At 44.3% G+C, this 26,289-nt stretch overlaps 1 protein-coding gene across 1 annotated transcript in view; it reads left to right on the forward strand.

Moving 5' to 3' along the window:
- GPR116 (G protein-coupled receptor 116) overlaps positions 1 to 19,377 on the forward strand; it is a 30,498-nt gene extending 11,121 nt beyond the window's left edge. The window contains exons 10-20 of the mRNA XM_009885350.1: positions 1,369 to 1,533; positions 1,669 to 1,887; positions 2,730 to 2,948; positions 4,122 to 4,274; positions 5,512 to 5,711; positions 6,685 to 6,861; positions 8,278 to 9,642; positions 10,607 to 10,648; positions 10,746 to 10,805; positions 18,098 to 18,182; positions 19,298 to 19,377. Coding sequence (XP_009883652.1) covers positions 1,369 to 1,533; positions 1,669 to 1,887; positions 2,730 to 2,948; positions 4,122 to 4,274; positions 5,512 to 5,711; positions 6,685 to 6,861; positions 8,278 to 9,642; positions 10,607 to 10,648; positions 10,746 to 10,805; positions 18,098 to 18,182; positions 19,298 to 19,377 — 2,765 coding nt within the window. The remainder of the gene's footprint in view (positions 1 to 1,368; positions 1,534 to 1,668; positions 1,888 to 2,729; positions 2,949 to 4,121; positions 4,275 to 5,511; positions 5,712 to 6,684; positions 6,862 to 8,277; positions 9,643 to 10,606; positions 10,649 to 10,745; positions 10,806 to 18,097; positions 18,183 to 19,297) is intronic.
- Positions 19,378 to 26,289: the final 6,912 nt, after the last annotated feature.

Consider the following 26,289-nt stretch of genomic DNA (forward strand, 5'->3'; position numbering starts at 1 on the left):
CATACATGTTGTGCAGGTGCCAGTGGGATTCTGGGCATCTCCATCCACTCTGCAGGTATTGATGCTTAAAACTGTGCCATCCTGGATAGAAACAGCTGCCTGGACCAGCATCATACCGACTTTTTCCAAAAAGCTTATTTCTGCATTCTCTATTCTTGAGAGCAAGGATGAGTGTATTAGTCTCTAATGCTACCTCCAGAATAACCCTTGGGGTACCAAAAACCTTCTGTGTACCACATACTGAGATTTGGCAACCGAGAAAGGCAGGTGGTACACACTGAAACAGCTGCAGCATATCTAAATACTGACTGCACAGTTTCCCTCTCCACCTATAGTTGTGATATATCACACGCCGGTTGAGTCAGTGGCATCCCACAAGGCTTTGTTTATAATATGAATACAAAGAGTTAATAAAGCACCAACTAAAAGTGTTATAAAGAGTTACAAAATAAAATCAACAGAAAGCTCATAAATGTCTATGAACCATAGTCATAAACAACCTATTGCCCTCAATATTTTATGGGTATGGATGAACTGTTTATTGTTAACCATTTGTTATGAATGAAATTTAGCAGAAAGCAGGACAGCAAAATGAGAGAAAATCTTCAAAGCTCATGTGTGCAGTCATTTCCAAAGGGGAGAGATACGAGTACGCAGCGATGGCTGCAGAGAGAGGGGTGATCCTGCCCTACTGTAATGAGCTGGTTTGGCCTTGCTTTCCCCAGGAGCTCTGCTCTCATGCCAAATGCACTTTCATCTACAGACTGGGATGGCTTTACTGGGGTTTTCCCCTTATAGCTAAACCAGCACCTCATAGCCAAAACAGCACCTTATAGCTAAAACAGCATGTTTAAAGTTGAATGGCTGTCAAGTACCTCCAAATGTTTATTTCAAAGTAAGATTACATTAAAATCTGCAGTATTTACTCCTGTTTTACTTATCTTACTCATCCTAAATATCGCAGATAATGAGGTTAAACTAAACCAGAATATTCTTCATTTTGGCTTATCCTGAGGTATCCAAGCAAAGCTGTTGCTCTCAGTTAGACTGGTTTTGGCAGTAGGTGCTCAGCACTGTGCTGAGAGCCATCTTCAGGCCTTTGGAAGACCACTGTGAGTGTTGCTAGAGTCAAAGATGTGAATGAACTGCAGCAATGACAAGTTAAAAATGCCATCTTGTCAAAGGTTACATACAAACCCACAAGGTTTTCCTTAGCTGAGCGATTGCTCAAGTTAAAAATGCCATCTTGTCAAAGGTTACATACAAACCCACAAGGTTTTCCTTAGCTGAAGCGATTGCTCATGGGTTGCAGAGCCCAGGTGTGTTTGGACATGCATAGCCCTTCAAGGAATGTTTATTTCTCTCTAGGAGTCTCCAGTTTCAGTGAAAACTGCACTGAATACAAGCTCAACATCAGTGAATCACTGTGCCCACCTGAGAATTCAGGTACAGTGACGACATATACATGTGAGCTGCGGACTGGATACGGTGCCAGGCGCAGTCAAGACATCAGAGTGATGTACCTCCGGGCAGGTAAGAGTCAGGTAGCACCTAACAGACCATCAGCTCTTTAATACCTAGGTGGCCTCTGTGGTACGTGTCATTTGCAAGGAAATGATTATAACAAGTGACTCTCAATAATATAACATTTATCTTGTGTTGTCTCAGCTCAGGTAACAATATTTCCGAGCGTAAAGTTACAGGTTTCCGAGGGATCTGAATTCAATCTAACGTGTAAAAGTGATGTGGGCAAGTATGACAGTGTCAGTTGGAAAATCCAGTCTGGAAATAGCATAAACCAAATAGACTGTGGGAGGTACATCACAAATAACAACCGTGAAGCCACATCTGTGCTCAGAGTGAACACTACCACATGGGACTGGAATGGTGAGTGAACTTGGTTTGTATTGGCTATAGAATCATAGACTCATAGAATTGCTGAGGTTGGAAGGGACCTTTAATATCAAGTCCAACCATTAACCTACCCAGACAAAACCACCTCTAAACCACGTCCCCAAGTACCACATCTACCATTTTTTTAAACACCCCCAGGGATGGCGAATCCACCACCTCCCTGGGCAGCCTATTCCAATGTCTAATAACCCTTTCAGTGAAAAAATGTTTCCTAATATCCAATCTAAACCTCCCCTGACATAACCTGAACCCATTTCCTCTTGTCCTATCACTTGTCACCAGGGAGAAGAGGTCAGGTCATCCCTCATCTCTCTACAACCTCCTTTCAGGTAGTTGTAGAGGGTGATAAGGTCTCCCCTCAGCCTCCTCTTCTCCAGGCTGAACACCCCCAGTTCCCTCAGTCGTTGCTCATAAGACTTGTCCTCCAGACCCCTCACCAGCTTTGTAGCCCTTCTCTGGACATGCTCCAACACCTCAATGTCCTTCTTGTAGTGAGACAGTGTCCTTCTTGCCCAAAACTGAACACAGTACTCGAGGTGGGGCCTCACCAGTGCCAAGTACAGGGGGGTGATATAAAGGCAATGAAATCTCTGTACCAGATAGTTACAACATCCCTAGCCCTGCAAATCACTGTGAAGTCTGCCCACAGTAAATAAATAAATAAATAAAAGAGTTAAAATTATAACTGCTAGAGGACAGGAGGATGTGATGGTGCCAACAACACTGTACTTTGTCAGTATTAGAGCTGATGACCGTACAAAAGCAGAGGGGTACTTCTGTTGACTGAGACATAGCTTTTGTGTCACTTCTTTCAGGCACCTGCATCTGCACATTCTCCCAGAAGTACTTGGAGAGTTCTGCCAATGTGACAATTGAGGTTGTTCCCTTGCCTCTGAAGCACAAAATCCTGATAAACCCCATTGAAACATCTATAGTATGCGAAAAGCCACAAGCCCTTGAGTGCTGCATAGACAATAATACCACGGAAAACTACACTGTCCGATTTGTGGTTCAAGAAAAAGAATTTTCCGCTGGTAAGGAACAATAAACTTGCATAGCTGCACTATGTTTCACAACCCAGTCCCTGGGTTTTTTTTGTTTTCAGTTAGGTCTGTGTAACCAATTCATACTTCCTGATATTATGACAACCTGCAAGTAGTCCTGAGAGTGTGAAAAAAAGGAAAGGGGCTTTTTTAAGGATGGTTGCCATCCCTGGGGAGAATGGCTGAGATTAATTGAAGAGCAACTGTAGTGATAAACACATAGTAGGTAAATTCAATGTTTGGTTTGCCTTGCCAGGCAGTGAGAAGTGAGCATCCTCATCACTGTTCAGATTAGAAATTGCTGAACTCCATTTATTTGCTTTTATCTTCCACTCTGCCCCTTTTTTGAACTCAGTATCGAGGAAATGTTACTTAAGAGGATGGTGCACCAATTATTGAAAAATGTAGAATAACACATTAAGAATGGAACTCAAAGAACTAGTTTCTTCAAGGGTACGGGTGACATAGCTGTAACAGCACAAAAGCCCAACCTTCTATGTCTTCAAATTTAGCGCAGCTCTGCAGCTTCCCTGGCATGTTTTTATATACTAGATATTTTCAAGTGGATTACAAAACAGTTAATTTGAAAAGAAAAAAAAATCAAAGAAGAGCCACCTAAACTAAGTCACAAAACATCCAGGAGTGCAAAAACAGGCTGAAGTGTAAAGCAGGTGGAGACTGAGCGGTCCTTCAGTTGCTAAGACAAATCCCAAAATCTTCCTGGAGGAGATTGCAGTCAGGAACACTCAGGCTGAAAAGCAATGGGAGCATGGTACAGATCCTCAGTTCAAAAGAATCATATAAGAACAGCAAAAAAGTATCCTAGCCTAAACGAAACGCCTGTGGTAGAAGCAGAAGCAGGAAGAGTATTCTCCAAAATGGTTTCTAAAGCAAATTTTGGTTCCTGCACAATAAAAGAGGGTTTGGGCAGGATTTGCTCATATGCGAGTAATTGAAAGTGTACTGCTCATGCAGCAGATGCCAGAAGATTCATTAAGTGGGGAGTAAGAGACAGACATCAGCATACAGAATAGGAGTTTTTCCACAAAGGAAGTTTTTTTTTCTCTAGAACCCACAGAAAAGAAAGTTTCGCAGAAGCTTCTTGCTGTCTGCCAGCCGATTTACCCCAAATCTGTGTTAACCTATCTTAATCCTTCCATACAGAGAGAAAGCCAAAAGGAAATTTGTTATGCTACACGTCCAGTTACACAGAAGGAGAATGTAATAAAATGAAAAAGCTCACATCGTATTGCAAGTTTATTAACAGCATTAACCAGGAGGTCAACAGTAATAATATAACACTGAAAGTGATACCTGGTAAGAAAAAATTTACTATTTAAAGCTGTTAAATAGGAAATCACAGTATCTTCCTGAAATCAAATTCCACAAATTTATCACCGGTGGCACCTACCAGGAGCAGGTTTTTTTAGCTGAGAATTTTTGTCTCCTTTTTTGACAGGAAATTTTGAAATGCAGAAGAAAATATTGATTTTGCTGCTATTTAACGAAAAAATAAATATATTCACTGTATTTGACAGAAGCCTCAGTGTGTTCCCAAGCAGTTCTAGTTCAGTCATCTTCTGTCCCTGCTTCCTTCTGGTGCAACCTGCAACAACCAGCTTGCCTCCCGTGTTGACATGTGGTCACGCATCTTCCAGCTTGCACCAACAATTTAGCAAGGACAAAAGATTGGGGTGCCTCAAGAGGAAGTCACCTAGCTCAGGAGGTCAGCCTGTGGGAGAGCACATCCACTTTAAACACAAGAATGGCAAACTCCATGAGGTGTTGCAGAGCCCTGGGCAGACCCAGCATCCCGTCAGCTCTGCAGGAGGTGCTGGGTGATTAGAATTCAACATTGGTAAAGCCAATTTTGACGTTTAGTTCTGACCAGAGTTTGGATATTTCAGCTTCTTATTCTAAATTGGAAAGAAAGAAATGTCGGACATCCCCATAATGCAGAAATTTTCTCTTTTCCACACTAGTGGTGCCTACTGTTGAATCACTGTATCTGGCCAGATTTCACCCTCTTAGGCAATAAATATGCAGACACTTTATTTCCTTTAATCAGCAGGTACTTACTGATATGACTAACCTGATTAAAGCCAATTAGCAAGACTTACTGTTCATCAAAAAGGTGCTGAGGCCTCACTATCAAGGTCTTATTGAATTCCCTATTAGTGCTTCAGCAGCACTGTGTCCCTTAGCAGAATAAACTTCGTGTGAATTACTGTTCACATAGTGGTCAATATAATCTCAGTCCACTTCTATCTAACCCTGTGATCTAACAGACAAATCCTAAAACTTTGGGTATTGGTTTGTTGATTTGATTCAGCACCCAAAAACAAGGGGCTTTATTCAGTTTCCTTTTTAATTTCATGGTTCCAAAAAATTGGGAATGCAAGACATATACTGCCTGAAAGGTCACAATTAATGAAGAGAGCAAGTTGAAATCCTAACTAATTTAAAGACCTCTGAACTTCAGGACGTCACAGGTTTGATGGGGGTAAATTATTCCTCCCTGCTTCTTAGTTTTCTTGTCTTTTTCACAATACAGGTAAGAAAGAAGTTTCCTGCTCAGACAGCGATGGTGTTGGAATGGAAGGGGACACATTAATAAAGCCATGCTGTGAGTTAAATAACATAGATGATTGCGTCCAAGGCAATAGAATTTACAAGTGCTGCAACAAATTATGGGTGCTTGAAAAGCGTAACTGCCTGTCTGTAGCAATAAACAAACTTCTGGATGATGCCGAGGTAACATTTATGACTTTTCTGGAGGTTCGGGGTGGGGGCGGTAGGAGACAGCGACAATTTTTGTTGGGTGTTTTTGTGCTTAACATAATCTAAAATATATGAAGCATTCAAAAATCAATTATTTAATTAAAACTGTCTTTAGAAGATCTAAAGAATGATTGACTATGTCTACACAAGTCAGTCAAAGAAGCTAGGTCTCCTTCCCTGGCCCAGAGGCCACGTGGCACCGTATGGCTAACATCCCTACAGCTGAACGCTCTCTCCCCCAGACAAGGTGACCTTATTCATAGCCTCCAGCAGGAGCAGTGGCTGTCCTGAGGTGTTCCCTGAACCATGCTCAGGCATTGCCTCAGTGAATGCTAGTAGGCACAAGTCCAAACCATGCAACAGAGTACACCAACAACGATGCAGTAGGGACAGCTCTGGGCCACTGCCCAATCTCAGACCCAGGCCCCGTTTAGCATGCCCCCCTCGGTCGCTACACTTCACAGACAGGTGCTGGGCCTGAGTTTTCAGCCTAGGTATCCTATCGTAGTGCTCTTCACTTCTACAAACCACCCAGAGTCACCCTTCTCTCAGTGAGGTTAGATGAGAACAATTATCTTTCTTTCATCAAATAAGTACTATACTTATTTTAGTAAATTAGGCACAGCAGGGTCCCAGGCAGAGGTATAGCTACTTAATCATGTATTTTCTTAACTTGCTAGATTGCTCCCTCATATGGTTTGGGCCCAGGCCAACTATTTTCTACCCCCAAAATTTCCAGGAGCAGTCTACAAGTTAGCACAGATGAGAGACCACTCTCAACAGGCGGTTAGGATACCCTGTTCTGGAGGGCCAGAGAGTTGAACACTACCAGCATGTCTTGAATGACCCTGGATCTGTTTATTTTATTAGTATGGGGGTAGCCATTATAAGGATCAAGCTCCAGGCAAATTGTGCACATATGATGTATTGTTATCTTCTGTTTCAGTCCTTGTTCAACAGTCCTGCCAGAAAAGAACTACCTATCTACCTTAAAAAGCTTAATGAAACAACAGGAATGGAGAAAGGCATATTACACAATTCTTCTGCAAATGTAGGTGCAGTCGTTAGCATCCTACAGATGGTGTCCTCTATCCCAGCAGATGCAGAGCCGCTCACTATTGAAGTAAGGTTTTATTTTAAGTCTTATCTGTACCTATTAAGCCCTTTCCCCCCTTTTGTCACAGAGAATGACGTTCCCCCTGAAGAAAATCCATAGTTAGTTAGGATCAGGAGCAGGAAAGTATTAAGGGAAATGAGGTGAAATGACAGCAAAGATGAAATAACAGCAAAGATACAGAAGAGTTTATGAAAAATCAAAATGATGAAGACAGGGAGCCTATGCATGAAAGAGAGACTGCTGTATGCTTAGCAACTAGAAATCTTTTAGGGACCCATAAGTGTCTCTAGCATTCTAAGTTAGAGGAAAGGGCAAGGAATGATGGATGAAAAATTATATGCGTGGCTACAACGTGCGCTCGCAGCCTACAAAGCCAACTGTACACTGGGCTGTATAACAAAAAAGTATGGCCAGCAGGTCAAGGGAGGTGATTCTCCCATGCACTCTGCTTTTGTAAGACCCCACCTGGAGTACTGCATCCAGCTCTGGGGCCCTCAGCACAAGAACGACATGGACCTGTGGAGCCGGTCCAGAGGAGGGCCACGAAGGTGATCAGAGGGTTGAGGCACCTCTGCTGTGAGCACAGGCTGAGAGAGTTGGGATTGTTCAGCCTGGAGAAGACAAGGCTCTGGGGGGACTTTCAATGCTTAAAGGAGGCTTATAAGAAAGACAGAGAAAGACTTTTTTACCAGACCCTGTAGAGACAGGACGAGGGGCAACAGTTTTAAACTGAAAGAGGGTAGATTTAGATTGGATGTAAAAAAGAAATTCTTTACTCTGAGGGTGGTGAGAGACTGGCACAGGTTGCCCAGAGAAGTGGTGGGTGCTCCATCACTGGAAGTGTTCATGGTCAGATAGGATGTCCCTGCCCATGGCAGAGGGGTTGGACTGGATGAATTTTAAAGGTCGAAACTATTCTGTGATTCTGTGATTCAATGAGTAAGAGATGAAATAGAAAAAAGGGTTGAAATAAGGATAGGGATCGACCAAGGAAAATCAATTAGATGTTACAACAAATTAATGGCAAAACATATCTTAGAAATAGTTGGAAACTGATTGTGAGGTACAGAGGAAAAACAGTGCTTTTCTGAGCAAAAATTACAAAGAGACTTAATGTTTTGTAGCTGGAGAACACTACATGAGAGAGAGCAAGAAATCAAAGATAGCATAAAGGCTGAGAAAGAAGGGAAAGCATAAGTAATATGTTTTTTAAAAAGCCACACAACTCCACTTTTGGAAACCTTAACTTGAAAATAGAGCAAGCAGAGGGTTAACAACTGAAGGTTTCATATGGATTGAGCAAAATAAGAAAATGCTGGGCTTTTATAAAAGGCAGTTCTAGGACGACACAGAAATTACCATCAGAAACAACAATTATTTGTATGGGATTTCAGTAACAGCATTATTCTGTTGTTGTTCCAGTATTTCCTTTCCGTAGTGGACATTGTTGCTGAGTCCACAACTGAGACTTGGGAAGTCCTGAATAACAGCGAAGAACCTAAAAGTTCTTCATTGCTGGGATCAGTAGAAAATTTTACCCTGAACCTCCAACCAGTTGATAATACCATTCCTTTTGTCAAGGCAAAAACCCTTCAGCTACAAGGTATGGTGACAGAAAATAGCAACACAAATTATAATAAGATCTTCCACAGTGCAGAAAACCTCACAGTTAATGTGTTCATTGATTCAACTGAAAATTCAATTGGAACCCAGAATTCAACCATTGTCAGTGTGATGTCCTCAAGACTTGGACATATTTTGCCCCAGCATGGGACCCAGTATGTGAATGGCTTACTGTTAACAACAACTGTAAGAAGCAGCGGAAACCAGAAGTTCGATATTAATATGACCTTTGCAAAGCAAGACTTATCTCTAAAGAAACCTCAGTGTGTCTTTTGGAACTTCAAACTCAACAGATCAGGGGGCGGCTGGGATACTCAGGGTTGCACATTCACAGAGGAAGAAGATTACGTCAATTGCTCCTGCAACCACTTGACATCATTCTCCATTCTGATGTCACCTGATATACGGTCCCGGGTAGACTTTGAAGATTATATTACCTACATTGGCCTGGCCATCTCAATCTTGAGTTTGGTGACCTGCATTATAGTTGAATCCTTAGTCTGGAAATACGTGACAAACAACACAACCTCCTATATGCGCCATGTCTGTATACTCAACATAGCTACATCACTCCTGATTGCTGACATTTGGTTCATTGTCACTGCCTCCATCAGTAACCAAAACCAACAGATGAGCAGAGATGTCTGTCTCGTGGCCACGTTCTTCATCCATTTATTCTACCTGTGTGTCTTTTTCTGGATGCTCAGCCTGGGCCTCATTCTTTTCTACAGACTGGTCTTCATCTTGCATAACACAAGCAAGACCATTCAGAAAGCAGTGGCATTCTGTCTGGGATATGGATGCCCCTTTGTCATTGCAGTCATCACCATTGCTGTCACACTGCCAAGGAATAATTACACCAGAAATGATGTCTGTTGGCTCAAGTGGGAGGAGAGCAAAGCTCTCCTGGCCTTCGTCGTACCTGCCCTGATCATTGTGGCCATGAATTTATTCATCACTGCAGTTGTTATAATAAAAATACTGAGGCCAAATATTGGGGATAGATCAAACAGGCAGGAGAGGAACTCTTTGCTTCAAATTGGCAAAAGTGTGGCCATCTTGACATCACTGCTAGGCCTCACTTGGGGATTGGGCCTTGTCACTGTCATCAAAAACAGCCATCGAGCGTTCCACATCCTCTTCGTTCTGCTCAATACTTTGCAGGTGAGTTACACCTGCATGGTGTATGGTTTTATTTCCTCTATTACCATTCAACATATAGTGACATTCTGGCAGTGGTCTGCTTGGAGGGGGAATAAAAACAGCTTGGGAAAGCTCAGGGTTGCCTTACACTTCGTTATTCTCAAAGGGCTCTTTGGAAATCCGTTCTAGAAATTCAGCTGTATTTCTCATTCTCAGCTGCCTTGACAGAGGTGTGTTATACATAAAGCTCATATAAAGATAATGTCCAACTTTGCCAGTAGCTTTGGGAAGGATGTCATTCCTGAAGATCAGGAAAATAGCCCTATTATGTTCAGGCCGGCAAGTTTCAGCATGTCTGGTCTCATTTACAGTGCATCTGGAGACATCATATTATACTCTTGTGGGTTCAAGTCATGGGACAATATAAACAACATGAAAGTCACCAAGAACAGCTAAGTAGTTCTAATAATGAAGAGGAGAACTAAGCAAATACACATGCTTGGGAGTTTCCAGTTAGTATGATTTTTACAACAACATATTTAGGTGGCCAGTAGGATCCCAATACAACGGGATTTCTTAAGGACACAATAGTTATGTATACTCTGTCTCTTAAGAATGGCCTCAAAATTGCATGCTTTAGACCAAACTCTCTTGCCTTTTATATTGTGAGCCTGCTAGCTTATCTGGGGAGCATAAGCAGGGCATGTCGTCCATACATAAAGGTCCCTTCTTCCAAATACATTTAGTGCTAGCAAACCATCTGTGTCACTTTTGCAGACCAGATATGCACACAGTTTAAGCAGACCAGGCCTGGAGAACACCTACCACATCAGCAGTTCATTAGGAAAGACACAGTTAGTAAAATGCCCTCTATCAAAAAGTTCAGAGTTTAAATAGTCAACACAGACAATGTTTGAGATAACGATGAGGCACTGCAATTAAAAGTTTGGTGTCATCCAACTGCATGTAATTATCTGTCTTCTAGGGATTATTCATTTTGGTGTTTGGGACTCTCTGGGACAAGAAGGTAAGAATTCAAACTATTTCTTATATTATGTGAAAATACTGTTGGAATTTGAACATAATTTCTGTATTTACTGATATTTTTTTTTTTTAACAAATAGATACAAGAAGCCCTGCTGAAGAGGAATTCAATGTCCAAATGGAGTTCACAGCAAACAAAGGTTAGAACTTTGACCTAAGAATGTATTTCAGAGTTACTGCTGACTAGTCTAACGTTTTCCAAGTGTCTTTTAAGTCAAATGCACTTTATATTCTGAATTATTTATTAGAACTAGTCAGAGAAAGAGAAGACATGAACAACATAAATATGAATATACCCCCTTTTTCAAAGTTCATTATTTCACCTATAACTGTTAAAAAATGAGGAGGAGGCTGGTGGATATTAGCTCTAAATTCCACAAGAAATAAACTACAAAATGTAACTGAAATTTTAAGCTAGAAAACAGAAAATTTCAGTGGCACCATTAATGATTCACAATCTAAGAGAAATGCAAAGGGAACTTCTTGGGGAAGATGCCCATCAGCTATGGGCTGGAAAGGATGGAGATATTGCAACTTGAACTCCTGAGACAAGCAGACAGGTTAGCCTGCTCTTTATACTGGGAACAGACAATGGGTGGAAGTATGAATCTTTCATCAAAATGTGTCTCTGTGCAGCAAAAACTCAGATTTCAATGAGCAAAAGATAGAATATAAATGAATGTTCTGGAACCAAGTGGCCTGGACACACTCCTAGAAGAGAAGAGACTTGCGTTCCATACCCAACAATTCCTGCATTTAACCCAAAATATTCAGTGCCTAAAAAAAAAATAAAAATGTTGCAAACAGGGACCGAATCCTTAAAGAAGATCCTGGAAAGCTTCTTTTCCTTCTGCAGAGACTTCCTCTGGCCCAATGACACTTGCACTCATCTTTGCATTGAAGCACAGCTTGAGTGGGCATCTGGAAATGCCTCTGCTCAGGATAGGCATTCACATTGAAGGGGAAAACAGTTCCACTACCACCTTTAAAAGAAAAAATAAAGTTTGCACAGTGCCTCAGGAAAATGACTACTGAGAAATACAATTAGGACAGAAACAGGCAGCATTCCTGTGGAACAGAGATGTCACGGAGTCATGGAACAGCTGAGGTTGGAAAGAACCTCCAGAGATCATCTATTCCAAACCTACAGCTCAAAGCAAGATAAACTAGAGCAGGTTGCTTAGGACATTGTCCCATCGGGTTTTCAGTATGTCTAAAGCTGGAGAATCCACTTTGGACTCTTTGGACAAAAAGCTGTGGTGTTTTGCTACCCTCACCATAAAAAAACCCTAAAGTTTTTCTTATGATTAAATGGAATTTCTTCCATTTTAATTTGTGCTCCAGACATCAAGACTCCAGTAAAAAATTCTCAGTGGCTGTTTGAAAAGGATAAAATGGTGCTCAGCTGCTATAAGCTACTGGGCAGCCATGGAGCTAAACTGTCCTGTGCCAGCCACGTATCTGCTCCCTTCACACCTTCTAATCTTTACCAGCTCCTGGTTCCTCTCTCCGTGCGTCCTTCACCTCCACACACCTCATGGCATCATAGGCCTTTAGTCCAAGTGCCTAAAGGCAGGCAGAGCTATTTAAGCCACAGGGAAATGCTGGCATGGGGACAACTGAGCTTAATTAAGTTCAAAAAAAGATACGGCCCAATTGGAAAGATGCAGAGCAGAACAAGTGCCAAAGAGGTGGGATGCCTGCTGTGCTAGAATGACATAGGACTCTTCAGCCTAGACAGCTGATGGGGAATGTAAAAGTGATGTATGCTGCTACGTGGCCATGGAGAAAATACACCATCCATTTTGATAATTAAGGACCAAAACAGACCCTAATGAGTGGCAGATTCAAAGCAGATACAGACGTCCTTGCTCCTGGGTGTTGTGGATGTTTGACGCTTTCCTAAGTTTTCTTGTAGTTTACTTCATTTTGTGAAAGCCTTGATTCTCATGGGGGACTTCAACTACCCTGATATCTGCTGGGAAGGCCACACAGCTGGGCACATACAGTCCAGGAGGTTCCTCCAGTGCATTGATGACAACTTTTTGACTCAGGTGGTGGAGGAACCTACAAGGAGAGGTGCTTTACTGGACCTGATACTCACAAACAAAGAGGGACTGGTGGAGGATGTAAAGGTTGGGGGCAGACTGGGCTGCAGCGATCATGAGAAGATAGAGTTCAGGATTAAGTGTAGAATAGACAAAATGACAAGTAGAGTTGAAACCCTAAACTTCAGGAGGGCTAAATTTGATCGTTTCAAAGAATTGCTTGGGCAAATCCCATGGGAAAGGGCTCTAGAGGGTAAGGGGGCTCTAGAGAGCTGGCTGCTATTTAAGCGTCACCTCCTCCAAGCTCAGGATCAGTGCATCCCAAAGAGAAAGAAATCAGGCAAGGGGAGAAGGAGACCTGCTTGGCTGAGCAGGGACCTTCTGAAAAGGCTCAGGTGGAAGAAGGGAGTTTACAATAGGTGGAAGAAGGGGCTGACTGCTTGGGAGGAATACAAGAATGCTGTCAGGGTATGCAGGGAGGAAACAAGGAAAGCCAAGGCAGCCTTGGAATTGAACCTGGCGAGGGATGTCAAGGCCAACAGGAAGGGTTTCTTTAAGTATATAGGAGACAAAAGGAAAACTAGGGAAAATGTGGGCCCGTTGTTGAATGAGACAGGTGCTGTGGTGACGGATGATGCAGAGAAGGCGGAGTTGCTAAATGCCTTCTTTGCTTCTGTCTTCACTGTTCGGGCCAGTCCTTGTGAGACCCCGACTTTGCAGGTAACAGAGAAAGTCTGGGGGAAACAAGACTATCCCTTGGTTGACAAGGAGCACGTTAAAGATCAGTTAGATAAATTGGATATACATAAATCCATGGGGCCTGATGGGATGCACCCTCGGGTGCTGAGGGAGCTGGGGGAAGTCATTGCTGGGCCTCTCTCCATTATCTTTGAAAGGTCCTGGAGGACAGGTGAGGTGCCTGAGGACTGGAGGATAGCCAATGTCACTCCAGTCTTCAAAAAGGGCAGGAAGGATGACCCGGGAAACTACAGGCCGGTCAGCCTCACCTCCATCCCTGGGAAGATGATGGAGCAGCTTGTTCTGGGAGTCATCTCAAAGCACCTGGATGAAAAGAAGATTATCAGAAGTAGTCAACATGGATTCACCAAGGGGAAGTCATGTCTGACTAATCTGATAGCCTTCTATGACAAAGTAACTAGATGGGTGGATGAGGGGAGGGCAGTGGATGTTGTCTACCTTGACTTTGGCAAGGCTTTCGACACTGTCTCCCACATCATCCTCACAGGAAAGCTTAGGAAGTGTGGCTTAGATGAATGGACGGTGAGGTGGATTGAGAACTGGCTCACAGATAGAGCTCAGAGGGTTGTGGTTAGTGGCGCAGAGTCTAGTTGGAGGTTAGTAACAAGTGGTGTCCCTCAGGGGTCAGTACTGGGCCCAGTTTTGTTCAACATATTCATCAATGATCTGGATGAAGGGATAGAGTGTACCATCAGCAAGTTTGCTGATGACACAAAACTGGGAGGAGTGGCTGACACGCCAGAAGGCTGTGCTGCCTTACAGCGTGACCTCGCCAGGCTGGAGAGTTGGGCAGAAAGAAACCTTATGAAGTTCAACAAGGGTAAGTGTAGGGTACTGCACCTGGGGAGGAATAACCCCATGCACCAGTACAGGTTGGGGGCTGACCTCCTGGAGAGCAGCTCTGTGGAGAGGGACCTGGGAGTCCTGGTGGACAACAGGATGACCATGAGCCAGCAATGTGCCCTGGCGGCCAAGAAGGCGAATGGCATCCTGGGGTGCATCAAGAAGAGTGTGGCCAGCAGGTCGAGGGAGGTCATCCTCCCCCTCTACTCTGCCCTGGTGAGACCGCATCTGGAGTACTGTGTCCAGTTCTGGGCTCCCCAGTTCAAGAAAGACAGGGAACTGCTGGAGAGGGTCCAGCAAAGGGCAACAAAGATGATTAGGGGACTGGAGCACCTTTCTTATGAGGAAAGGCTGAGGGACTTGGGTCTCTTTAGTCTAGAGAAAAGAAGATTGAGGGGGGATCTTATTAATACATACAAATACTTAATGGGAGGATGCCAGGGGGATGGGAGTAGTCTTTTTTCAGTGGCACCCAGTGATAGGACGAGGGGTAATGGGCATAAACTTGAACATAGGAAGTTCCATCTTAACATGAGAAGGAACTTCTTTACTTTGAGGGTAGTGGAGCACTGGAACAGGCTGCCCAGAGAGGTGGTGGAGTCTCCCACTCTGGAGACATTCAAAACCCGCCTGGACGCTGTCCTGTGTAACGTGCTGTAGGTGACCCTGCTCTGGCAGGAGGGTTGGACTAGATGATCTCCAGAGGTCCCTTCCAACCCTAACAATTCTGTGAATTCTGTGAATGTGTGCTCGCAGCTGAGAAGGCCAACCATAGTAGGCCATTAAGGGCTGTTAAACAGCAAGGTCTTGCTTCTGCCTCCAGAAGTCCCTGCACCTCTGACTACCAGCAGTGGAAAGAACATTCTGAAGATGTGCTGCTACAAGCTTGCTTTGCTTTTGTGAAACCCTTCCCTCAGGCCTCTGCTGTAGCCCACAGTGGACAAGAAGCCACTGGGCTGGAGGATCCTTGGATCCAACAAAGGGCAAATCTGCTTATGGATTAATCAACCACCACCCATTAGAAAGGTTGGGCAATGGTGTCTCAGTGTGAAGATAGGAGGAAACACACACAATTAGCTGCTTTTACAATGAGATGTGACAAACCTCCTACAGAAGAATGTAGGAGGCCGACCACACAGGGCGGTCATAGCCTCAGTAGCCCCGAACGAGTCTTACAGCTCTAGGAGAGAGCCAAGAGCTGAGGCTGTGGACTAGTATTCACTTCATGAAGATCTGTGCTGGTTGAAGACATGTTACAGCTGCAGAGTTATTTGTTATTCTCTTCCTCGTGATGCCCAAGGTGTGTTCATCTCTACTTCTGCACAAGAGGGGCCACATTCCCAGACACAGAATATAGAAAAGGTTCAGCCAACGGGAATAAAATACCTCTATGTGGAGTGGTTATTTGAGGATGGATAACTCTGTGTATTCTAACAAATAAATGCTTGTTTCAACTTACACTTCTGCATTCATAATCCCTCACCAAAGAAGCCACTCCAGGGTGGGTAAGGGATCGAAGGCATCAGAATCTAAGCACTGGTACTTGGGGCAGAAAAAGAGAATAGTGGTAAATGCTATCATTACTCTTATATGACAACAGAACTTAGTTTTATATTGGTATCTGAACAGGGTTTATTCAGAAAAGCCTGTAAAGGTATTTCTAAAGAACTGAAAAGCAGACTTAAAAACCAGCGTAACTAACACAGAAGGCTACATAGCCTCAAAGGAATTAAGGAATCCATTAAGGCCGGACTGTCAGCTCAGCGGAGCATCATTGACTCAAATCACTCCAGCTTCCACAAGAATCACAGAATTGCTGAAGTTGGAAAGTACCTCCAGAGATCAGCCAGATCATACCACCCTCTCACTCAGAGCATGGTCAGTTAGAGCTCCAGGCTGTGTCCAGTTGGGTTTTGAGTAGCTCCAAGGATGGAGACTCCACAATCTCTCTGTGCAGCCTCTTCCTGTGTTTGACCACCTTCACAGTGAATAAATTTCTTTTTAAGTGGGATTTCCTGTATTTCTATTTGTTCCCACCACCTCTTGTCCTTTCACTGGCCACAAACAAGAAAAGTCTGGCTCTGTCTCCATTCCCACTGCCTCTTGTCCTTTCAGTGGGCACCAGTGAGAAAAGTCTGGCTCTGTCTTTACTCTTTTCCAGTCAGACGGCCCTCAGCATGTCCTGGTGTGTGGGCTTGTTCCTCCTCAGGGACAGGAGGACTTCACATTTCCCTTTGCTGAACTTCATAACATTCCTGTCATCCCATTTCTCCAGCCAGTTGAAGTTCCTCTGAATGACAGCAGGCTCATCTGATCGATCAGCCACTCCTTCCAGTTTTGTATCATCTGTAGACTTGGTGAGGGTGCACTTTTCCCATCATCTGTGTCATTAATGAAGATGTTAAACCAGTATTGGACCCAGTAGTGACCTCTGCACGTGTCTCCTCCAGCAGTGTGCTGAAGGCCTGGCAGGAGGCAGCCTGTGCTTAGCCAGGCAGAACAGCTCTGTAAGTTTTAAGTGCTCCAACCATCTGCCACATTCAGATCTTGTGTCAGAACGAGACAGGAAAGATGCAGTTTCTGCCTCATGTTTCTTCATTTAGGATCCCCAGAATCATCCATCTGGATTTTTTTTTTTTTTTTAACTGGTACTCCAAGTATTCCAGCGTTTTCTGCAGGAGGATGACTCCTGGGAATCAAGGTCTGGGAACATTTCCTAATGTAATTTTTAGCACCATTCCTTCTTTCTGCCATGAAAAGTACATCTGCTCGATGTGGTGCTTTTCTGACTGTTGGAAAAACTCTGTTTTCCCAGAAAACTGGAAGGAAGGCAGAAATAACTGATACAACTATCACTAAGCATGTCAGTTTCTTCATTCCCTCCTCTACTGGCACATCCAACAAAGTAGAGAGAACAAGTTGTTAAGTCTTGGACCCCAATGCTGAATTCCTTTTCAGACAGAATCTCCTGGGCCAGACTGTTCCAACTCTAGCTGACACTGTGGAAGCTGTCCCAGTCAGTGGCAATTGGCGTATTTCCTTAGCAGTTCTACTGATAAGGAATAAATAAAACCTTTGATCAAACTTTTTAGATCTGATTCATTTACCTTCTTCCTCTACCACCTTATGATATAGGTGACAATGCACAGGATTGCCTAATTTCCCCCACCATGGTACAACCTAATGAACAGAAGAGGGACTGAACAGAAAAAGACGTGTTTTCCATGCTTTTCTTTTAACACATGCTTTGGAGGAATCCCATTAAACTCTCAAACCATTCCAGAACTGAAAAGGAAACTTAATTTCACCATCAAAAAGTTTCTTTCGCCCCATCTAGACTGTAGAGTTGTGTTCCAATGCCCTCTAGTGTGTTAAATTAAATTTGCGGCTGATTATCTCAGGCTATTGGCCTTCAATGACCATCCCTAAGCATATAAGTCTTAGATTTCTCACTACCTTAATGGATATACTCCCTCAGATAAGGGTCCAGAGCTCTCTACTGTCTGATATGGCAGACTCGGGAGCCTAAGCCATGTTCCCTGGCCAGCAGTTAGAGACAGGGTCTTTGTGTCCTGTGGTATCTTACGAAGTTTATCTCCTTCATTGGCATCATAAACATGCAAATGGGTGAACTTGATGCCTCACAAACATCTAACTTGTTTCTCTGGGTATTGCCTGCTTGTACTACTGAACAACATTTTATTGTAACCCCTTTTTCACCCTCAATGTGGCTACAAAGGAAGTTCTAGGCTTTTGACAGAAAGCTATTTTCTCTTTTACAGTCATCCTCCCTGATCCTGGTGACACCAATGCTCGCTATGAGCTATCCATTTTCAAGAACCTTTAACAACATATGCGGGAAAACAGGTATGTGACAATATATCTCTCCTACTGAAGCACAAAGTTTTGCCTGCTTTCTCACTCTCAGGATCTGCCTACCCTGATATCTATCAATCATTTAATCTATCAATTCGTCTATAGATGGTATTTCATCTTCTAGTACAAAGGAACTATAAAAAGTCATTGGAATCACTGGCATAACTGCTCCTGATTGTAGCATAATGCTAGCAGCGTGATTGTCAACACTAAAACAAGTATTGGATGGTGGCGTGTTTCACCAGTTCTAAAACCCACGAACTGAGATTTGTTTTGAGCTTAATGATGTCATGACACAGTGCTCCTCAGTTCATTTACTGTTCATATACTACTCACCGCCTTGGAGTTGTATCTCTTCAAAAGTTCTCTCACAGTCATTTTATGGATGTCACCATTTCAGTTATGATTTTATTTTGCAAGAAGCATCGCTGAAAATATGAGTAAATTCCTAAACATCCAATCTTTGCATCCAACCATTGCTCAGAGAAGATGGTGACATTTAGTCAGAGTGGGATATGAAGGATTTAATGTAGGCAAGCAACTGCTTTTTAAAAGTCTGTTTATTAGTCAGATAAGGGAACAAGAAGTTGGTCTCTGACTGTGCTACAGTGAGTTTACATGAGCACACTAACCAGATACAGTGAGAGTGAGACCAACCAGAAGAACGAGACTTGCCCACAACTGCCTCCCATGCTGCTGCCACGTGAAACTCCCACATTATTAGCACTCTCTTCCACACTCTGCTCTTGGGCTCTGCACCTGGGTCTTAGTTCAGAGCCTCGTGGTCACATGAAGGAGGGAGCTGGGATTCATCTCAAAATCATGTGTTCTAGATGCATCCCCATGCATCCAAGGAAGACAACTGAGTCCCTCCATTGTGTAAATGACTACCCTGTGGCAAGATCGTCAGTTCAAGCTGACATACCCTGGCCATGCCACCAAACACGTTGACTGCTGTGATTGCTGATACTGCTGTAATCCAGCTAGCATCACGCTGCAGATCAAGTCAAAGCCACCTGGGTCATAAGGACAGGTCTAACTGTCCTTAATTTGCAGTGCCAACATGTCCCATGCTACGTGTCTAATCACTATGCTTTGTTTTGCAGGAAAATACAGAGTATCATCTTCAGAGCCATCCACCTCTTCCTCTGAAAACACTTCCAAGTCATATTCTTTGCTTAACTGAGGCACTGCAAATGCTAAATCATGTAACTCTGAAAGGACCTCTGCCCTTTCCAAGACACAAAAAGCACCTGTGAGTCATCAGGAAGTGGGCTGCTTCACTTTGACTAAACTGTGCCTTGGTGCATTCTTCTGGAATAATCATTTCTGGTTAACGTGTAAGGCAGGGAAGCTTTGAGAGGTGGAATTTTACAGAGGCTGCCAATCCCAAAAGAGATGACAAGATGTTTCAAACTTGGAAGGATTTGAAGGCTTTTAAGTGCTGGAAAAGACATTGGGAGTGAAGGATTCTCAGCCTTTAAGAGGGTGCTTAGCACTATGCAGTACTGAGCCATGAATTGCAGTGCTATACACAGCTGTTTTCCAGTGGTTTTAGTATCTTCGCTATCAACTCTCTGAATGATTCCAAAGGCCTGTGTAGATACACAGGTACCTCGTAGCTTCTCTCCTGCCTTCCTATTAGAGTCTGGAAAGGCCATAGGGTATAGTGCTCTCCACTTTCTATTTAAGATTTTCTGGAACCAAAGATTCACAGCTAGGAAGGTCCATTTCAGATCTTCACTTTTTACTTAGATAAAATGAAGACCGTGATGATTCCTGCGTGGTCTTCTTTCAGATGGAATGTACTGAAAGCTCAATGTGGCACTTTTTTGAAGAAAAGGAAGCTTTATATCCTTAACTATACTTGTCCTTCCTTTGATATGTAATGTGGTAAGACAGAGATGGTTGCTGCCCTCTACCACAGAGTGGACTGCATGTAGTAATGCATAGTAGTGTTGAGTATGCAAGGAGTCTTCTGTGTAAAGTATGTATGTTTGGGTCTCCTCTCAGAGGAGACTCACACTTCGAGGGTTCAGAGAGTCAACTCTGCAGTGAATATAAACCACCATGTGCCAGGCAGGATGAAAGGTTTTATATAAATTATTGCTCTACTACTACATTTGTGGAATCAGTTCTTTCCATGCCTGTACACCTTTAAAGGCAGGACTCCTGTCTTAAGCAGAGGGCTATGAGAGAGCCTGCAAAGTATTTACAGTGCACACAAACATTTCAAAACTTAATGTAAAATACGAGAGAAGGAATTGTGAAGAATTAGATTTGAGCCCAACATCAAATACTGCCGTCAGGTAGTACAGCCCCATTTGGTTGCTGGGTAATCAGGCCTGCGTTTACCAGTGGTGAACCTCTTCCCGGGACCTTGGGATGAACCGGGATGTGAAACTGTTGCCTACAGTTACAGGCATGTGTGATGGTTTGGTATGGGCAGGTGGTGATGATTGAAGACAATAAACAAGCATCAATCAAATGTATTATTTACATGGAAAGCAATTTCTTTTTGCTTGGAGGTGTAGACATAGTACTAGAACTAGAACACAGATTAAGAAATATTTGAAAATCCAGGATGTCTTTGAACTGCATGGCCAGTGGAAACTTGAAAATCAGACCTTCACACATTATTCCAACCAAAATTTGCCTTTAGACAGCCAGAGTCTAACCCCCTCTGGAATTAGCTTGTGCAGTATTGACCTGCTGCAGAACCATCCACTCCAAGTTAGAATAGACTTTACATAAGCTATAAAGTGTGAGTTCTTGTAGACAGCACAGTCCCACCACATCTTATCTCTGCAAACATTTCACCTCTCAGGTTTCACCACACCTCCCAGTTTGGCTAAGTGTGACTCTCAGCTGTATGTGAATGAGAAATCAGGATGTGATGCCGAGCTGTCTGGCACAGAAGGACCATCTTTGGGTGGATCTGCAAAGGCAAGGTCTTCATCAGTGTTACAAAAGCCATGACAGTTTACGAAACACAAGCAGCTAAGAAATTAACTGTGGCAGTCTTGAAGACGTGGGGCGAAGGCTTCACTTGCATTTATACACGGATCAAGAAAAAAGGGGAGAGAAGAAAAGGTGGAAGGGAGTACTGAATGGAGGAAGAACGGCAAAGACATGGTGGCAAATACATGGCAGCAGCCACCCTGTACCCCTCCTACCCACTCTCGGCAGCAAGAATAAGGTCCTTGCCACACGCAAGGTAGGCAGTGAGCTCACCAACAGCTTGCTCCCCTCAGGAGTCTGCCATTTTGGGCAGCTGGATATTTTTCAGTAGCTGGCCCAGTCCTTCCCTTTGTCCTGATTAGAGCACTGACCCCTCTATTCACCCTCCATCCTGAAGTGAGGACCATCAGGGGGCTTGTCTCCTCATGATTGCTGTCACTCATGTACCTCCCCGTTTAACTGCAAGACACTAAGTTAAAGCACATTGCAACAAAAAACCTACTAGGTCCACCTAATCTGTGGAAAGGGTGGGATCTCTTCCTTACTCACCTTTTATAGCATTGGATGGAGGACCGTCACTGCCTTGGCATCTTCCTCTGATTTATTCCGGCTCAGGAAAAATAGTAAAGGAGGGGACTGTGACATGCAGGTCTCTGAAGCACAAGCTCACGCTCCTTGTTTGGAGTGTCTGTATTGTGACAGTTGTTGAACAACTCTTATACGTGCTTCAAGCCCAGATTTCACCCTTCATTCCTTAAAGACTTTGGGAACCTTCAATATGAACAACGCGAAGAGCCCAGGACCATTTTATCCACACTACAGTGGCCAGTGAAAATCAATGTGCCCCAGAAATAGGGTTTGCAGGTGCAGAGTTCTGATACCTTTTCTTTGGACCATGAAGCCAATTATGCATTTGATCTCTGATGTTTTCACAGCTTGGCAGTCTGGCCAGCATGTTTACTTCTTATGCTGCCCCAGGAAACATGTTCAGTAAACAGCTGCATTTTGGAAAAGTCAAGTTAGGCAAGAATAAAAAGTCACCCCCCCTGGCCCATGTACAAAGTGCCCAGTATGTAATGTAAGGTATGTGCAACTGCATGTCACCTTGTACCTCCTGAGACCTCAGTTGGATTTGTTAATCCTATGAGCAGAAGAAATTAGGTTCATTTCTTACAGGCTTGTGTCCTGTACCCACCACCTCTTCCCTTTCCAATCATCTGAGTTTCCACAGTGTTCCTCACATACCCAGTCCTCACATATCTCTGTCCCCCAAGATTAGGGCCTCCCTAAACCTCCCCCCCATACACACGCTGCTTTCTGTTGATGTCATCTCCCTCACCCACCCTGTCACCAGCAGCTGGTCAGAAACTGGATGTACCTTGGGGAGGGCAGACCCACAGAGGTGATGAAGGTTTGGCTGGGGCTTATCAGGGGCTGGCATGGTCACGTTCTGCCCATCCCTCTCTCAAGTGGCAGCTCTAACCAGCTCTAGCAACTGTCAATACTTGTGAACTCACAACGAGAACTTCTCTGAGGTGCTTGACAGCTAACAGGATTCAATGCTGTTGAGAAGACATGGGGCTGACGGGCAGATTCACACACAAACTATGTCATTTCATAGAATCATGGAATACCAGGTTGGAAGGGACCTCAAGAATCATCTGGTCCAACCTTTCTTGGCAAAAGCACAGTCTAGACAAGATGGCCAAGCACCCTGTCCAGCTGAATCTTAAAAGTGTCTGGTGATGGGGAATCCACCACTTCCCTGGGGACATTATTCCAATGGCTGATTGTTCTCATTGTGAATCATTTTCCTATTGTTTCCAATTGGAATATCCCCAGGAGTAACTTGTACCCATTACCCTTTGTCTTTTCATGTGACTCCTTGTGAAAAGGGAGTCTCCATCTTCTTTGTAGCCACCCTTTAAATACTGGAACATGGCAAAAAGGTCTCCCCTAAGCCTTCTTTTCTCAAGGCTGAAGAAACTATATTGTCTCAGCCCTTCCTTATATGGCAGGCTTCCCAGTCCTTTGATCATCTTGGTGGCCCTTCTCTGGACCCTCCCCAGCCTGGCCACACATTTTTTGTATAGTGGAGACCAAAGCTAAGCTTTTTCCTTAACTAGTGCTAAACCTCTCACAACCTCTTCTCGGATCAATCCTCCCTTCCCCACCCTCACCCCACCCCTTTGCAGGACAATGAACGGTGCACATCTCAGCACATCAGTTTTTTTATTGGGTGGAAAGGAAGTTTTCCCCTCCAACCCACCCCAACATCCTGGCAGGGTTGCTGAGCCCTGCGGCTGGGCTGCGCGTAACCCTGGCCCTGGGCTAATGCCCCCCTTCGCTAATTAAACTGGGGAGTGAAAATCAGCCCCCAGCCCCAGGGGAAGGGGTATAGAGCAGGGAAAGAAGAGCTGTGGGTGAAAAGCAGGGTTGGCACCGTGGTCGGCACACCTCTGCTCACCGGCCGCCTTCGCCCTGCCCATGGGCCCAGTGCACCACATCAGCCGTATCCTTCGCTTTTATCCTGGCTTTCTAACAGGAAAGTGCTCAAGAATCGCGCAGTCTGGGTGTACCTCTGCCCACCTGTCAGCCCCTTGAGAAGGGGGTGTGCATTGCATGGGGTGACACTGTTGGCTCCTTGAGGGCATTGTGCCATGTGCCGCAGGCCGGCCCGGGCAGCTGGCTCCCTTCCCTGGGCGGCGGTGATCCTACCACGGCTGTAAATAAACCAGCATGTGGGCCAAATGAGAGATTGCAGGATTTTTGCCACTTGCTGCCCGGCAGGAGCAATCACTCAAAGCAATGCTCGCAGGAGAGGGTCCTGGTTGCCCCCGGTCCAGCACTGCTGCAAGCATCACCCAAATCATTCAGCCTATGCTGTCCCCAAGGTCAGGGGAGCCAGGGGAGCAAAGGAGGAGTCTGCCCCAGCCCTCTCTGGAGCAGTGATGGCCAGCCAGCCTTGCAGTGACAGCCCCTGTCCAACTGTGGGTCTGCAGCAGTGTCTTGTTAACAACAAAGAAAATACGTGTCCGTGAGAACCATCTAGTTCCAGTCCCAGCCTTGGACAAGGGAACAACCACACAAGAGCCATCCCGCTGTGATGCTCTGAAGTGTTAGAAAATTAGAAAGAGGCTCCATTTCTTGCACCGGCAGAAGATCTGGCAGTGGGGTGGGGAGCAGAGATATATGGGGTTGTTTGCGGGCACCAGAGTCTTTTAGGTGAAGTCTGAAATGCCCCAGCAATCATGGCAGAAGTCTTTTCTACCTTTTTACCCCCGGGAGCCTGGGCTGCAGATCCTGTTTTGCCCTGGATGAGTAAGTGAAAGAGGCAGGTTCACATGCTTGAATGATGCCATTGCTGATTAGAAAACCCACAAGAGACAGAACGGTCACCTTGCTTGAGAATGACTGCTGTGACAGCTCTTCCCAGGGGATGTCCTCAGCTTGGGGTTGGGAGATGGCAAAGCTACACTTGCTTCTCTGCTCAGGCAGTTTGAGCTGGGCCTTTCACCTCTACCCTGCAGCCAAGAGCTACAAGCAATGTTGACAACATCTGATAGCTCCAAAGGATCTTCTGTAGGTTACATGGATCTTCTGCAGAAGCTAAGAGGGTGTGGTGTCTGCTTTCCCTATGATCCAGGTCTCCAATCTTTTACTCTGGACCACTGTTGCTTCCAGTTCAATGCTGTGAGTTGAAATAAGCAGGTAAGGCAAGCAAGGTATCCTCAGCTACAAACCCATGCCACGGTTGCAGGTCCATAACCCAGCTCCACCACCCATACAGGCCAGGAGCACACAAGCAAGAGTGGTGTTCTGCACTGAAAGTCTGTGGGTGGAGGTTAGAGAGAAAGGGATTTGTCATCCCACAGCGGAATTCCCACTTCTCATGCAACTGGTGCAAGTTAAGCAAAGGACAATTGGAAAAGTTCTTTGCTTTTAGGAAAATGAATGCCCTAAATGCAAGTTTGAACGGGAAGCAAAGATCTACACATGCTTTGGCCATGAGTAAAAATCACCAATACTTCAGCTACTGTTTGTATTTGCACACAAAGCAAATTTTCTTCTTCAAACAACATTTCAGTACTAAAAAATCTGCTCTACAGTTTCCAAAAAAAACCCCCTCCCTAGAGAAATACCAGATGTCCAAGTGGGAAGGGACCCTAGATGATCTTTAAGATCCTTTCCAACCTAAATCATTCTATGATTCTATGATTCTGTGTCAGGTCAGGCTTATCACAGTCCTTCTCCTGAAGGGTCAGATTTAGGGAGCCTTCCTAGAACGGACCTGATATTCAGGGGTACAGATCAAACAAGGTCTCAAGCTAGAAGCTACACTTAGACAATGCTTCTGGGCAGCTTCAGTACAGGTCTATTTAAAGAGCCTAAATATAGATTTTAAGAACCTCAGAAACTCATGCTTTCAATATTCTGCTCCAATGACTGTGGCAAAGCTGCCTTTATTAGACGTGATGCTTAAGAGAGCAAAGAGAGGCTGTCAGCTACATCCTACAGTGACTGAACACAGAAAGTATGTGAGTTAACTGCAGTGCAGATACACTGGAGAGAGAAACTATCTAAAACTACAGTGCTTAGCAGCTGACTCTTCCTCAGCTTGTAGCTCGAGGGCTGAGTGCAGCATTTTCACACGGGAAACAATTGACATTGCGATGATTACTTTCATTTGAACTCCAGGAGTTGCAGAAAACTGCACTTCACCTGTGGCCACGGCACCTTTCACCCATTCCCACGCTGCTTTCCTGCATCAACTCAGAAGCAGGAGAAGCCGAAGATAGTGACTGTGAGTCTACATTAAAAATGGCTGAGTTAACTCGGCCAGGAAGCCAACACAGGAAAGACCAAGCTGCTCTCTGAAACTGTCCTGCTTTTTGTGAGATGATTTTCCCCAACAGCAGTGAAACAAGCAGTTGGCCTAGCAAAAATTCATGTTGATTTTGCTACTCTATCCCGAGCTTTATCCACCATTGATCGTGTCATGTCTTGCCCATAATAACCTTCCTCTTTTGCTAATAAGTAACCAAGTGTCCATTTGCAAGCAGCAGCGACTGCCCAACAGAGAAATCCTGTAACCTGGAGATGTAGGCTCCTAGGGAACGAAGGAGTGAGCGGTGAT

Source organism: Charadrius vociferus, unplaced genomic scaffold (genome assembly GCF_000708025.1).
Source record: "Charadrius vociferus isolate BGI_N301 unplaced genomic scaffold, ASM70802v2 scaffold800, whole genome shotgun sequence".
Classification (NCBI taxonomy): Eukaryota; Metazoa; Chordata; class Aves; order Charadriiformes; family Charadriidae; genus Charadrius; species Charadrius vociferus.